Source organism: Camelus bactrianus, chromosome 10 (assembly GCF_048773025.1).
Source record: "Camelus bactrianus isolate YW-2024 breed Bactrian camel chromosome 10, ASM4877302v1, whole genome shotgun sequence".
Taxonomy (NCBI): domain Eukaryota; kingdom Metazoa; phylum Chordata; class Mammalia; order Artiodactyla; family Camelidae; genus Camelus; species Camelus bactrianus.
The window spans coordinates 49,587,596-49,601,593 of NC_133548.1; the positions used below are offsets into that span (position 1 = coordinate 49,587,596).

The 13,998-nt window shown below is 53.5% G+C and overlaps 1 protein-coding gene across 3 annotated transcripts; it reads left to right on the plus strand.

Moving 5' to 3' along the window:
* The first annotated feature begins 1,258 nt into the window (after positions 1–1,258).
* On the plus strand, positions 1,259–10,204 carry SERPINH1 (serpin family H member 1). 3 transcript variants are annotated; one of them, XM_045508742.2, is made up of 6 exons: positions 1,322–1,416; positions 2,915–2,958; positions 5,499–6,153; positions 7,458–7,556; positions 7,669–7,901; positions 9,195–10,204. In XM_045508742.2, the coding sequence occupies exons 3-6, from the start codon at positions 5,532–5,534 to the stop codon at positions 9,495–9,497; spliced, it is 1,257 nt and encodes a 418-aa protein (XP_045364698.2). In that variant the 5' UTR covers positions 1,322–1,416; positions 2,915–2,958; positions 5,499–5,531; the 3' UTR covers positions 9,498–10,204. The 3 variants fall into 3 exon arrangements, with proteins under 3 accessions (XP_010971452.2, XP_045364698.2, XP_045364699.2); XM_010973150.3 differs by lacking the exon at positions 2,915–2,958 and having other exon boundaries at positions 1,259–1,416; XM_045508743.2 differs by lacking the exons at positions 1,322–1,416; positions 2,915–2,958 and adding an exon at positions 1,492–1,635.
* Positions 10,205–13,998: the final 3,794 nt, after the last annotated feature.

Here is a 13,998-nt window from a genome sequence, read left to right on the forward strand (position 1 = left end):
CATCTACTGGGTGTTGGCCTTCATTTGCTCCCCAAGATCCAGAGATGCACCTGGAATAAAGAAGATACTCAGCATAGCTTGTTGACTGACTGAATGAACAAATGAGTGAAATGTCTCTCTATTCTATCCCCTCATCTCTATACTGGGCCCATCTGCTATCTATCATTTCACTACTGAAGAAGATTTGGGGGAGCAAGGAGGGTATCACAAATAATCTTCTGCCCTCTTGTTTTCCCTACTAACATGCACCTACGCCCATTAGAATGTACATCCTGAGGGCAGGGACTTTGTCCTCTTCTCAGCCATGTCTTCAGCACCTAGAACAGAAGTGAATACCCTAGCTTAGCTCAGAGCTCAAGCAGCTATCAGTTGTGCGAGGGTGGGATGAGAGGAGCTGATAGTGAGACCTGGACCTGAGGGAGGGGACCTAGACAGGGAGGGGGCAGGGATAACCGAAGACAGACAGACAGAGAGGGGAAGGAAGCAAAGAATGACATTTCACAAAGGAACTGAGGCCCAGAAAGGAAAGTAACTTGTTTAGGGTCACACAGCATATTACTTAGTGGACAGCCAAGGTTTTCCTTCCTGTGCAACCCTCTAGGCCCAGCCAGACCAACTGATGTTCCCTCGGTCTCTCCAAGACGTTCCTGGGTGAGAGTCAGGTACTAGGACTGGTCCAACCCCTCTCCCTGTCAGGGTAGTCACTGAGGTTGAGCGCCAAGGTGTTTGGGATAAACTGAGGATGGAGAAGGGTGCTGCCTCCCAACCTCTGACCACTTTCCCTGAGACAAGGAGGCGGGCCCTGATTGAGGAGGGTGTATGGGGGACCCAGTTAAGTTTCAGCTTGAAAATGGAGGATTGGATCCACTTGGGGAAAGGGGTGCTGGGAGGAATGGATGTGTGATCAGGGGTAACATGGTTTATGCAAAGAGCCTTGGGGTGTGAGTGGGCTCCTCTCTGGAGAGCTGGACCATTGGAGCCTCCTGTGTTCTCCAGCTCAGCAGTTCAAACTCCCACAAGGGTGCGGAGCCTCAGCTGAGTCGAAGGACGCCCGCGCGCTCTGCAGTCGCGGGGTTCCCAGGCACCCAGCTTCAAGGCTGGGGCTCCCAGGGCGCAGCCACCCCGTCCGATGAGGGGGGCAGTAGGACCCAGGGGCCAGATCGTCCGCAGAGGGAGGGGGCGGGAGCCAGGGCGGTTTAGGGGAGGTCTTTGGCTTTTTTTTTTTTTTTTTTGGCGGAGCCGGGGCGCCCTCCGGAAGCTTTTCCAACTTTCCAGAAGTTTCTCGGGACGGGCGGGAGGTGGGGTAGGGGGACGCCATATATAGATCTGGAGATCGGGGGCGCGGCGAAGAGGGGAATCCGTTCTCGGCTCGACTGAGACTCTGTCTGCGGTGCCCGCGCCAGCCCAGCCCGCCAGGTGAGGGGCGGGGGGCCGGCCCGGTGGGGCGGGAGCGGCCAGGGGAGCGGCAGCAGCTTTGGGGGTGCTCAAAGGAATAAGGGCGGCGAGCGGCCGCCGGGAGGGTTTAGGGTCCAAACTAAAGCCCTTAAACTGGAGTCCCTGGCACTTCGGTGGCTGCTGGAAGGTTCAGGATCGAGAACCCGGGGTCAGATGGTGATGGCAGAACGAGCCTGAGGGGTAAGGCAGAGATCAGAGCCGGGACGGGGAATTGAGGGACTCAGAGGACCCGGAAAGAGTGCAGGGTTCCCTAGAAGTCGAGGGCAGGGGTGGTGATGGCAGAGAGGGAACAGTGGGGCTGGGGGCCAGGATGCTGGGTTCATCCATCTGCAGAATGAAGGAGGGAGGAGATGGGGTCTGGAGTCCCCTCCAGCAGGGACAGGGAGGCCAGGCCAGCTCTGCAGTTCAGGGTGTTTCCAGTTGTGGGGTTGAGGCCTAGGTGCCAGTGGACCAATCTCCTCACAGGCCTGTTGGGGGGGCATCTGAGCCTCCTGAGGTAGGGTGGTAGTAAAGGAGGTGAAATAGTCTTGACTTTTCCTGGGGGGCCAGTTTTGGCTTTTGGGGTCCCCATGGTTGGGAGGCATCACCCATGGCGGCTCCATTTCTGATCAGCAGCCTGCATGTGTAGGTCATGGCAGCTAAAGGTGGACTTGGCCAGTACCAGTGTCCCCCATCTCCCTCCAAAAAGGGAGTGAGGAGTCAGCCAGGTCTGCATACCACCACAGAAGGGAGGATGGAGAGCTGCCTAGAAAGCTTTGCGTCACCCACTCTAATTCTGTCCACTGCCACCTGGTTCCTGGAGTAACTGCAGGGTTAAGGCTACTTCCAGAGGCCGGGGTTCCCTGCCCCCCAGCTTAGGGACATTCCTGAGGCGGCTGGAGTGGAGGGAGAAGAATGAAACTGCTTCCAGCACTGCCAGAAGGCCTGGCCCCTCCTCTTCCTGGGTTTCCGGCTGGTCCCTCTGGTCTACAGGGCCCGAATGGAGGCCAGAGGAGTATCGGGTGCCTTTGGTTCCCTGGAAGTCTACGGCTGGGACCACACCCTCCTGTCCTCAGATGGTTCATTTGCCCATCCCCCTTTCCTGAGGGCTCCTGGTTTTCTCCTTTTGTCTCTGGTCACCGGGATTCCCAGCAGAAATGTTTTTTTACTGGCTGTGTAACAAGACACCACCTCCAGCCCTTAGGAGGGGCTCTGTGGGAGCTTCTGGGAGGAAGGAGCCCTGTGGTAGGAGGCCTGAGCCCCACTGATCCCTGCGGGACCAGGGATGGCTCTCTGTGCCTCTCTGGCCTCATTTCTCCCACTGTACAGTGAAGTGGATTACCTCCAAGTTATGCCTTCCTTCTGCCAGGGGCAGTGCAGACTGGGGTCCCATACGGGGGCTGGGCCTTCCCAGGCCCCTCCTCACTACCAGCCCAGCTCTGCCCTATCCCATCCTCCTCACTCTTCTGTTTTCTTTCAGAATGAAAAAGGCAGGCACTGACCTCCTCCTGAGGCAGTTTCAAGGTACTTTAGATCTCCTCAAGGGTTTGAGACCCTCTCTGGTGGCCCTCCTAGCATCTGCTTCCCTTCTCTTTTACAAAAATCTGGACTCCAGTCTCGACTCAGTCTGGCTAGCTGTTGGGCATAGCCCTTGGTTCTGTGATTGTGTATTTTTCTTTGTGGGACTATAAATCATCTAACCTTGGCCTAAGGGCTGGAATTTCTCTAACACAGGCTGGGCTGTGGGAGGCTGGCTTGCTTGCAATGACTTGCCTTCCTCCGTTCCTGCTGCTAGGTTTTAACAGGGCAGCCCTCTTCCAGAGCTGTGCATCTCCCTGCAGAGACCAATGTTGTGAGCTGGAGCTAGGGCCAGGGAGGCTCCATGGCACCCCCTGGGACCTGAACTCAGGCATCCTGCTTCCCGGGCTGGAAGCTCCCCTCTGCTGGCTAGTGGAGATAATTTGATTTCCAGCCTGCCACGTCACTCAGAGCTGGAGCAGGAATGCAGGAACAGGAGCGCAGCTGTGCGGTTGCCTGAGGAATCCCAAACTAGTCGTTTGGAGCTTTTGCACAAAGCCCCTCCCAGCCCTTTGAGGTTCTGGTTGCCTAGGGGTGGGGGCTGTCAAGCTAGTGCCTGCCACGTGGCTGGGCTGTGAGCTGGGCTCCTAGACTATCTCTCAAGGGGATGCTGGTGGCCTCTGCAGAGGTCTAAGCTCTGGCATCAGCTGTTTGGGCTAAAGGCCTTTGAATAGGAGGATCATATGCCTGTTGTCCTGGCATAATAATTAGTAGTGTCCCATTTTACTGCCTTAAGTGTCCTTGTTTGTACAATAATTATATGGCCACTCTGCCTTTGAGGCTTCAGGTCTGGTAGGGAAGGAGCTAGGGCTGAGAGGAAGGCGGCCTGGGCCAAGATAACCCCTTCCCAATCCATTCAAGGTAAAACTCTGTCTTACCTCCGCAACCTGTCCTCTAGGCTATGGATCTCTCTCATACCTTCCCCCAGGCAGTTGTGGGCTCAATGGCCTTCCCTCCCTCCCCTACCTTTCCCCATGTACCTTTTACTTCTCCTTTGCACTGCACCTCCAAGGAGGTGGCAGCCCAGGAAGGGGGGGCTTGCCGGGGCTCACAAGATGGCTGCAGCAGTAGAGTCTTCTGAAGAGCGGTCAGTGCTCCCCAGGCAGGCTGAAGTCCTGAGGATTGTCCACTAGGGTTCTGAGTTCTCTGTCTTCTTAAGGACCACGAGATGGGATCTGCCAGAGCAGTGGGATCCCAGCTTCTACCACAGTTCCTTCCAACCCTTCTTTGTGCCCTGTCATCTGCCCTTCTGTCCTGCTGCATGAAATTGGAGTGTGGAAATAAGTCCACGTGGAGACTGTTCTGATGGGAGGCCACAGAGAGGAGAGAAGCTTGTCCTAGGGGCCACTGCTACTGCTTTGGTTTGGGGAGGGGTCCTGAGGGCAACCCTGAAGCCACAGAGCATATGGCCTGTGTGGCGATGACTGTCATGTGGGAGGGCAGAATGGAATCTGAGTTGGCCCCAACTTCCTGGGAGACCGAACACACACCTGGCCACCAGCCTCTGGTGAAGGGGAGGGGTATCACTGTTCCTTTGAGCTGTGACTTACCCCCTCCCCCAGTATCCTTCCTTTCAGGAAACCTACCTCCCCCACATCCCAGTTTTTGTCCTGGGGATTTTACATCCGCTCCAGGGGCTGTGTGGGCAGATGGGCAGGCAAGTCTCTGCCAAGATAGAAGCCTCGGGCATGGAGACCTAGACCCTTCCAGCTTGGAAAAGGGAACTGAGGCTCAGAGAGGGGTAGACACACACATGTGCACACATACAAACTCAAGGTCACCCTTAACCTTGGAGCAGCAGAGTAGAGCATCTGGGCTCTCCCATTTAATGAGTGAACCAACTGGTGACTCATTAACATCCCAAGGCAGAAGGAAAGGCGTGGGGGGAGGAGCAAGCCTATACCTCTGTCCGACATGACATCCTTTGTCTAGGTTCCTGAGTTTCATACAGACCCTCATCCCATCCAGCACTTTTTTTTCCACTGGAAAAGGTCCCCAGGGTTGCATGAGATCAGAGCTACTGTATACAAACTAAGGACCCTAGGTCTGGCCAAGTGGCCCTAGTTTCTGTTCATTCAGCAACAGCTGAGGCCTGTTGCGTGCTAGGTGCTGGGGATATAGAGGGAAATCATACTGGCTACGTTTCCTGTCCTTCTGGAGGTTACAGACTAGTTAGGGATGGAAATAGTATGTAATAAATGCTGAAGTCTAAATGTTGTAAGTTCAGTGCAGGAAATCAATAGGGCTGAGGTGGTGACTTCCCCAGAACCCTGCTTTGGATAGGGAGTCAAAGAAGGCCTTTAAGAGAGTGGGCAGATGGAGACCTCCAATCTGGGCAACCCTGAGTTAGGTCTAGGCTCCCCAGAGCTCTGGGCGCCCTTGCTCCCTTCTCCAGGGGACATGCTGGCAGCCAGAAGGCTGGGGATGGTTGTTGGGGAAGGAACGACTAGGGTTTCAGGGCCGCCCTCTCTCTTCTGCCCTCACAGGTCTTCGTGGTGCTCACAACCGTCCTCCCAGTCATGCGTGCCCTCCTGCTCATCAGCACCTGCTGCCTCCTGGCCACGGCCCTGGCCGCGGAGGTGAAGAAACCTGCGGCTGACGCAGCCTCTGGCACAGGGGAAAAGCTGAGCCCCAAGGCGGCCACACTGGCTGAGCGCAGCGCCGGCCTGGCTTTCAGCCTGTACCAGGCCATGGCCAAGGACCAGGCAGTGGAGAACATCCTGCTGTCGCCCGTGGTGGTGGCCTCATCGCTGGGGCTCGTGTCGCTGGGGGGCAAGGCGGCCACGGCGTCGCAGGCCAAGGCGGTGCTGAGCGCCGAGCAGCTGCGCGACGAGGAAGTGCACGCGGGCCTGGGCGAGCTGCTGCGCTCGCTCAGCAACAGCACGGCGCGCAACGTGACCTGGAAGCTGGGCAGCCGCCTGTATGGGCCCAGCTCGGTGAGCTTCGCCGAGGACTTCGTGCGCAGCAGCAAGCAGCACTACAACTGCGAGCACTCCAAGATCAACTTCCGCGACAAGCGCAGTGCCCTCCAGTCCATCAACGAGTGGGCAGCGCAGACCACCGACGGCAAGCTGCCTGAGGTCACCAAGGACGTGGAGCGCACTGACGGCGCGCTGCTGGTCAACGCCATGTTCTTCAAGCGTGAGTCCAGAGGGGTGGGGCGGGGCTGGGAGGGCCCTTCTCTCCCCGGAGCCCCGCCTCTGGCAAGTCAGATCAGTGTTCCCATGCCAAGCACCACGCTGCTGCTAACTCAGTCCTCACCTAACAACCTGTGGAGTAGGGGGAGGCCCTGTTAATGAACTCTTCTTACTTACGAGAGACTAGATTCAGAGAGGTGTAGCGTTGTATCTAAAGGAATGGGTCAGAGATGCACTCTCAGCTGAAGGACTCCATATGATGTGCTGCTGCGGTGTTTCATTGCATCAAAGTGCTGTTGCTTGTCTTGGAATCAAATTCAGTAACTAATTCTGCCTCAGTAATGAGCTAGAGAAAGGCCTACCTGTGATCATGCCTAATACTCAAAGCATCTTTGGGGGCAGGTGGTATTCCCTTCATTTCACAGGTGAGGAAGCTCAGCTAGGAGGAGCAGAGTGCACACTCAGATCCAGGTGCTTTTTTTTTTGAGTAAATATAGATTTATTTAAAGAGATACATACTACATAGACTATAGGCTGTTCCAGAAGGCGAGAGAAGGGCCACGAGGTGTGGGGGTTGAGTGCTTAGGTTAAAATAAAAGTAGATATACACTCCATAGACAGAGTGTGGGCCATAGACAGAGGATAAGGGAGCGAGAGTGGCCCAGGTGCGTCTTGAAGATTTGACTTGGGCTTAATGTGTATTTTTGAGTACCTGTATGGATAGCACTGTTCCTCTCACAGTATGCTGTGAGAATGAGGTGACCCCTCTTTTACAAATGAAGGGACCAAGGTAGGAGGGGTGAAAGGTCTTGCAGCCAATTGGTGGCTGAGTCCAAATTTGAACACAGGTCGGATGTGACATAGGGAAAGGCTCAGGTCATTGCACATATGCATGTTTTTTTGAGTCATTTTTTGGGGGGGACCACAAAGACAGGAGTTGCAGACAAGAATTAAGGGCAGTGTTGGGGCACAGACCTCAGATGGAATGGGAAGTCCAGCTCAACACATTGCCCAAATGCCTGACAGGTGTCAGGGCAGAGGTGGACATGGTGGTAGTCGAGCTGAAGATGGTCCTTCTGAAGGCATTCCCTATTGTGTGGAAACAGCCAGGCCCTGACTGTAGAGAGTTGTATGTCCTGGGGCAAGATGCCCACCCGCTAAAGCAGGGAAGATGTACTCTGTGGGTTGTGGGCTGAGCCCTGAAGACTGGAACAAAGTCCTGTAGCAGGGATAAATCAGGGTATGCAGTTTGGGGGAGCATTTTCAGGGGGCATCTATTCCTGACTTTGTGTTCTACCTCCCATACAGCACACTGGGATGAAAGATTCCACCACAAGATGGTGGACAATCGAGGCTTCATGGTGACCCGTTCCTATACCGTGGGTGTCACCATGATGCACCGGACAGGTAGGTGTCTTGCAGAGCAGGTTGGGGGGCAAAGTGGAGGTCTGAGGGTGCCTGGGGCCTGGCCCACCCCCACCCCATGGCGTGCCCAGTGCCCTCTCTGCTCTCCTCTCAGGCCTCTACAACTACTATGATGACGAGAAGGAAAAGCTACAAATTGTGGAGATGCCCCTGGCCCATAAGCTCTCTAGCCTCATCATTATCATGCCCCACCATGTGGAGCCCCTCGAGCGCCTTGAAAAGATGCTGACCAAAGAGCAGCTGAAGATCTGGATGGGGAAAATGCAGAAGAAGGCTGTTGCCATCTCCTTGCCCAAGGGTGTGGTGGAGGTGACCCACGACCTGCAGGTGAGTGGTGGCCCAACTCAGAGGCCTGCAGGGCTTGCGGGGGGTAGAGCACCTGGGGCACCCATTCACCAGCTCAGCAGGTCTGTCCTGAACCCTCTGGGTATCCAAGCAGTACTGGGCTCTGCCAGGGGAAGAGGCGTGGGCCTTGTCCTTGGGAAGAGGATGAAAACATCAGTAGCTAAATACAATTGAGCACATGCTATATGCCAGGCACTCTTCTTAAGCACTTTGTATGTATTAAACTCTTAATCCTCAAAACTTTATTAGGTAGGACTATCAACCTTATTTTACAGATGAGGAAACAGGCTCAGAAAGGTGAAATAACTTATCCAAAGTCACATAGGCAATAACTCAGACATCTGGCACCAAGCCATGCCCTTAATCTTATGCTGTGCTATCTCTGAGTCTGAAGTGCCCCACAGTACAGGCATGCCTCGTTTTATTGTGCTTCGATACAGAGAGACGCCACTGAGGATGCAGTTTCAGGGAGGCTGTCGAATGGAGAGCAGGGTCGGGCATGCTAAGGGGTGAGGCTGCAGTGCGAGTACAGTTTACATGAAAGAGCTTGTATTTGCTTTCAGGGGCTATGTAGAGCCATGGAAAGGGGGTGTGTGTGTGTTTTAATTTTTTACTATGAAAATGTTTAAAAATATATTAATACAGAGATTAGTATAAGGAACCCTCATGTATCCATCACTTAACATCAACTATCATCAACTCATGACCAATAAGGATTCATTTATACACACCCATTCCTCCTCCATCAGATTATTTTGAAGCAAACCCCAGACATCATATCACTCTGGAAAGGTTTTAAGCCACAGAGTGATGTGGTCATAGCTGTCCTTAGCTCAGTCCTTCTCAAACTCGAGTGTGTGGAGGATTACCTGAAGAGCTGGTTAAAAAAGTTTCCCTGACTGTGATTCAGTGGCTCTGGGCTGAAGTCAGGGGATGTGCATTTCATATAAGCCCCCAGCAGTTGCCCTGGCTGGCTGTCCGCTACCCACACTTTGAGAAGCACAGGTCATGATTGCTCGGTGGGGCCAGGCATAAATTCTGCCTTTCCCCGCCGAGTCTTAGTTTCCTCATGTGTGCAGTGGCAATCAGAAGCTCCTGCAGGTTTGTCATGAGTTTGATGTACTGTGCCATGTCTGGCATACAGCAAGTAGCCAGGGGGTGGTAACCTCTGCTCTGAGGATCAGATGGGAGGAGACAGTGGGCTGGGTGGATGGAGAGTGAGGGTCTAGAAGCCTTGCCCACCGTGGCCTCACCAGCACCCACCTGGTCCTGCAGAAACACCTGGCTGGGCTGGGTCTGACTGAGGCCATCGACAAGAACAAGGCAGACCTGTCGCGCATGTCGGGCAAGAAGGACCTGTACCTGGCCAGCGTGTTCCATGCCACTGCCTTCGAATGGGACACAGATGGCAACCCCTTCGACCAGGACATCTATGGACGTGAGGAGCTGCGCAGCCCCAAGCTCTTCTACGCCGACCACCCCTTCGTCTTCCTGGTCCGAGATGCCCAGAGCAGCTCCCTGCTGTTCATCGGGCGCCTGGTCCGGCCCAAGGGTGACAAGATGCGAGACGAGTTGTAGGGCCCCAGGGTGGGCGCTGGGTGGCAGGGGGCAGTGGAAGGCTCCTGAGACACATGGGTGCTATGGGGGTGGGGAGCTGAGGTACCGACCTTGGACAGTCCCTGGGGTGGGGGTGGGAAAAAAGAGCGGGCTTCCGTGTGTCTGAGCAGACCTTCCCAGCCAGAAGTCACTCTGCTTGGACACGGGCCCATGATGCTGAGCCCAGAGACCCCACATCCTGTGGGAGCTGGGCAGTGGATGTTGAGCCCTGCCCTCAGTCCTGGGGACCCAGCCTGCCTCAATCAGTGTTCATATTTATAGTCAAGTGCTTTCTCATTTGTGAGACGGCATCGAGTTGGGGGTTCAGCCAAGCCCTCTTGGAATGGGGATCCTCTTTTCCTGACACTACCACCACCTCAGCCCCCTCCCCAGATCTCCCCCAATTTTCTCCCAACTTCCCTCAACTATAAAACTAGGTGCTGCAGCCCCTGGGACAGGTACCCCCACAATGGCCCTGGCCTCAGAGAGGGGGTCGGGAAATAGCTCATGGTTTGTGGGGGGCGCTTGGGCAAACTCTGGTCAGGCATCATGGGGATGAACATTTTTTTCCCTTTTATAGATTTTTCAAAGATGGGAAGGAAAGGGGGTAATTGAGCCTTTGTTGCTGTCAAACCAAGAACTTATTTGTACAAATTTTTTTTTCAATAAAACTTTTCAGTGAAATTTAATCAGAGCATGGAAGATGATTGGATCAGAAATTCCATGTCATTCTTCCTGGGGACAAGGACTCCTTCTGTTAAGCCACATTTGCTATAATAGTCCTTGTCAGGCCCTGAAATGCTGGCAGATAACTGCAGATAATACCACGCGGCAGGCCCACTATTTTGCCAAAACAATTTCCCAGTCAGCACATAGTGGGCCTGCTGCATGGTATTATCTGAAGTTACCTGCCAGCATTTCCTCAGGGCTCCTGACATCACAGCTCAGGGAGGGAGAGGGCGAATGGGATGCATAGGATAGAAGTCCCATGGCCAGGGAGGCAGAGGAGCAAAGGAAACTGAATTTATGACCTTTCTCTGCTGCTTGCTGGCTGTGTGACTTTAGGCAGGTCACTACCTCTCTCTGGGCCTCTCCAGCTTTCCTTTGCCAACAGCTTTGCCCTGGGGGTTGCTGGTCCAGAGAGGGAGCTGGGCCGTGCAGTTGGAGTCCTCCAAGGTGTGAATGGGGCCACAGATTCATTCCCATTATTACCATAAGGCAACATGACTGTTTGGAGCTCCCAAGTCTCCTGTGTTATAGACACAATAAATTATATCTATGCCCTCAGGAGGCTTCATCTAGAGGTAGAGACTTAGGGGCAGTGACAAGTATGCTCAGTACTCGCTGTGTTCCAGTCCCCTAAATCATTCTGTTCCCAGACATGACACTCATTCTGCCTCAGGGCTTTTGCCCTAGCTGTTCTTTCTGCCTGGCAAGTTGTTCTTCTAGATCTTTGTAAGGCTGCTTTTTTGTCATCCAGAACTCAGTTTAAATGTCATCTGCTCAAGTCCTTCCCTGACCACCCAGCACAAGCAGCTCCTTCCCCCCATCAGTTTCTTTACTATGTTTTCATATTTTACTGATTCCTTAGTGCTCTGAAATTACCAGCTATAGACACATTCACCATCTGCCCCCACTACCAGAATGGAAGCTCCATGAGAGTAGGGATCGTGTCTTATTTGTCACTGTATGTCCTTCACCCAGATTCAGCGTCATACACGCATGGCAGTAAAACATATTTGCTGACTTAAGTAAGTAAAAGAGCTGTGTTGGAAGGGCACCAAGGCTATGAGAGTCTAGAGGTGGAAGCCATGACTGCCGTGGGGAGATCAAGGAAGGCTCCTAGGAGGAGGTGACATGTGGGCTGCCTTGAAGGGTGAGTAGGCATTTCTTAGTCAGAAGAATGATTTTAATACTACCAGCTGGTCATACCTTTGTATTTTGCTTCTACTATGTGCTGAGCACTTTGTCAGGTACTTGATATATATACATTTTGGCTACATAACAGCTTGGCTGGGTAGGGATTATCCCCATTTTACAGGTGAGATAACTGAGGCTGAGAGAGGTTAAGCAACCTGCCTGAGGCTTCACAGCCAGTGGGGCTGAGCTGGGAATTGTAAGCTGGATAGTTCTTCCTCCACACCACACAGGAAGGGCAGGAGGGGAACTGGCCACATTCTAATAATAAAGGTGCATAACCTGCTTATAATTTATATATGTCATCCTACTGAATCTCCACAATAGCCCAGTTAGGTAGGAAGACAGCCTAATCACACAGGTGCAGATCAGAGTTGGGCAGAGACTGGACTGGAACTCAAAACCCTTGGATCCAAAGTTCAGCCTGCAACAGCTCCCCCAGCCAGTGGGACTGGGCAGTGGAAGAAGGCAGGGCTGGGTGTGGGGCTGCCCAGATGACGCAAAGGGGGCCCTGAGACCTGCTGCTTCCATCTGGACACAGATAGGGGTGGTGGTGAGAGGTCTGTGCTCCCACCTCACGCTGAGGGGTGGGGTTGCTGGTGTGAAGGATGGCAGGGCAGGTGGCCAAGGTGTTGAACCAGCGGTATCAGCGCCCTTGGCCCATCAAGGCCTTGTGTGGAGCTTTCTTGCCGCCTGGAGGCCATGCAAGGGACCGCCTTGTTATTTCCACTATGGTGCTTGTTAAAGTCTCAGAGAGATGATGACCTTGCTGCATTGGGTGGGTCCTGCTTGTGAGTACAAGTGCAGGGAGACAGGGATTAACTTTCTACTGAGCACTGACTTCGGCCCTGGCACTGCTGTGTATGATCTCATTTAACTCTTAGAGCCTCCCTCGGGGGTAGCTATTACCATCCCAAGTTACAGATGAGAAAACGGGCTCAGAGAGGTAACATGACCAGGCCAAAGCCACCCAGCAGGTCAATGATAGAGCCTGGCATGTATGGGAGCCCAGGTCTCCTGGCTGTGGAGGAGGGAGGTTGTTGACATACAGGAGCTCTGCACTCCAGTTTATAGGCGGCAGTCAGTAACCAATGCAGTTCTATGTAATCTTTACTCCAGTTCCTGCAGCCTGAGGCTTATTATTCTGCATCTTATGGATGAGGAAACAGACTCCAGCTGAAACCTCCTTGAGAACGGATCCTTGTCTACCTGTGCCCTGCCACATCCCCATACCAAGCACAAAACCTGGCACATAAGAGGTGCCTAATAAATGCTCATTCAAAGCAGGTGGGCCAGTGGGTGCTTTGGTGCTTAGCGGCAGAGACACTGGAGACTGGCAGACCTGATGGGAATACCAGCTCTGCCACTCCTAGCTGTGTGACCTTGGCCAGTTGCTTAACCTCTCTGAGCTTCAGTTTCCTCACTAGTCAGATAAGAATGATAACAGTACGTACCTCATAAAGCTGTGAGAATGAAATGAGGTAATCCATGATGCTTGGCAAATACTATGTGGTCAAGAAATATTAGCTACTAATAAGAGAAGGTAATTCACTCAAGATCATACTGCAGATCTGGGATTTAAACCCAGATCCTACAACTTTAAACCCTGATTCTTTCCATCATGCCATACCACCTGGGGGGCAAGCTGAACTGAAGTGGTCAGGGGAGGCACCCTGGAAGAAGAGGTGCTAGAGCTGAGTAGGAAAGAGGCATTCCAGAAGAGAGGCACAGCGTGAACAGAGGTGCGGCTGCTGGACTGGGCACAGTGAGCCTGGGACACAGTGAGGGGCCTGTGGTGGTGTGGGGGTGAGCTGGAGGCCTGGGCACCAGGTGCTGGGTCAAACGGCTCTGAGAGAGGCTGGAGTGGAAGGAGGGGGATGAAGAGGGGCCCCAAGGCCAGTGAACGTTCTTGTAGGAGCAGAGCAGATGGTTTTGCCATGCCCACCCCTCCAATTTCCCTCGTCTCCGCACAGCCCCCACCTGACTTCTCATCCCCTCCCCTGGACTTTCCTGCCTCTCCTTTTGCTCATGTGGTCTCTTCTGCCTGGGATCATGCCTCCTCCACCTCTGCCTGTGGAGGCCCTCCTCATCCTTCAAGACTATCTCAAAGGTTACCAACTCCCCAGGGACCCCTCCCAGCTCCTGTCAGAAGTGGGCTTCTTCTGCGCTCCCGGTGCTCTGTCGAAGTATCTCTGGGCAGCCGACACTGCATTTTCCCTTCTTTCCCTGGAGGGAACTTGGCCCTTGACTACATTTTGCTGTCACCTTTCTTCCTTTCCCTCAGTCTGACATGGACATGTCTGCTCAGCTCCGCCCCCAACCACACTCCTACCTCCAATGTCTAGTTTGTAGGGGGAGCATGAAGTTCACATGTCCAGGCACGAGCTGATGCACTTGGCTGGCAGTTCCAGCAAGAATTAGAAAGTGTTTTGACACTTCAGTTACACCTACTGAGAAGTAGTCAGCTCTCAGTCTTTTTTCCCATGTCATTTGTCCATTTATGCATTCTTGGTATAAGCTAGAGATCATAAGCTCAACAGGGGAGGGGAGTGCTAAGCTCTGTTAT

Bases quoted from the DNA above. Each gene is read 5' to 3' on its own strand.
- SERPINH1 (XM_010973150.3), top strand. From the start codon at position 5,532: ATGCGTGCCCTCCTGCTCATCAGCACCTGCTGCCTCCTGGCCACGGCC. The intron at 7,557-7,668 runs GTAGGTGTCTTG...CTCTCCTCTCAG, and splicing joins CACCATGATGCACCGGACAG to GCCTCTACAACTACTATGAT. The intron at 7,902-9,194 runs GTGAGTGGTGGC...CTGGTCCTGCAG, and splicing joins AGGTGACCCACGACCTGCAG to AAACACCTGGCTGGGCTGGG.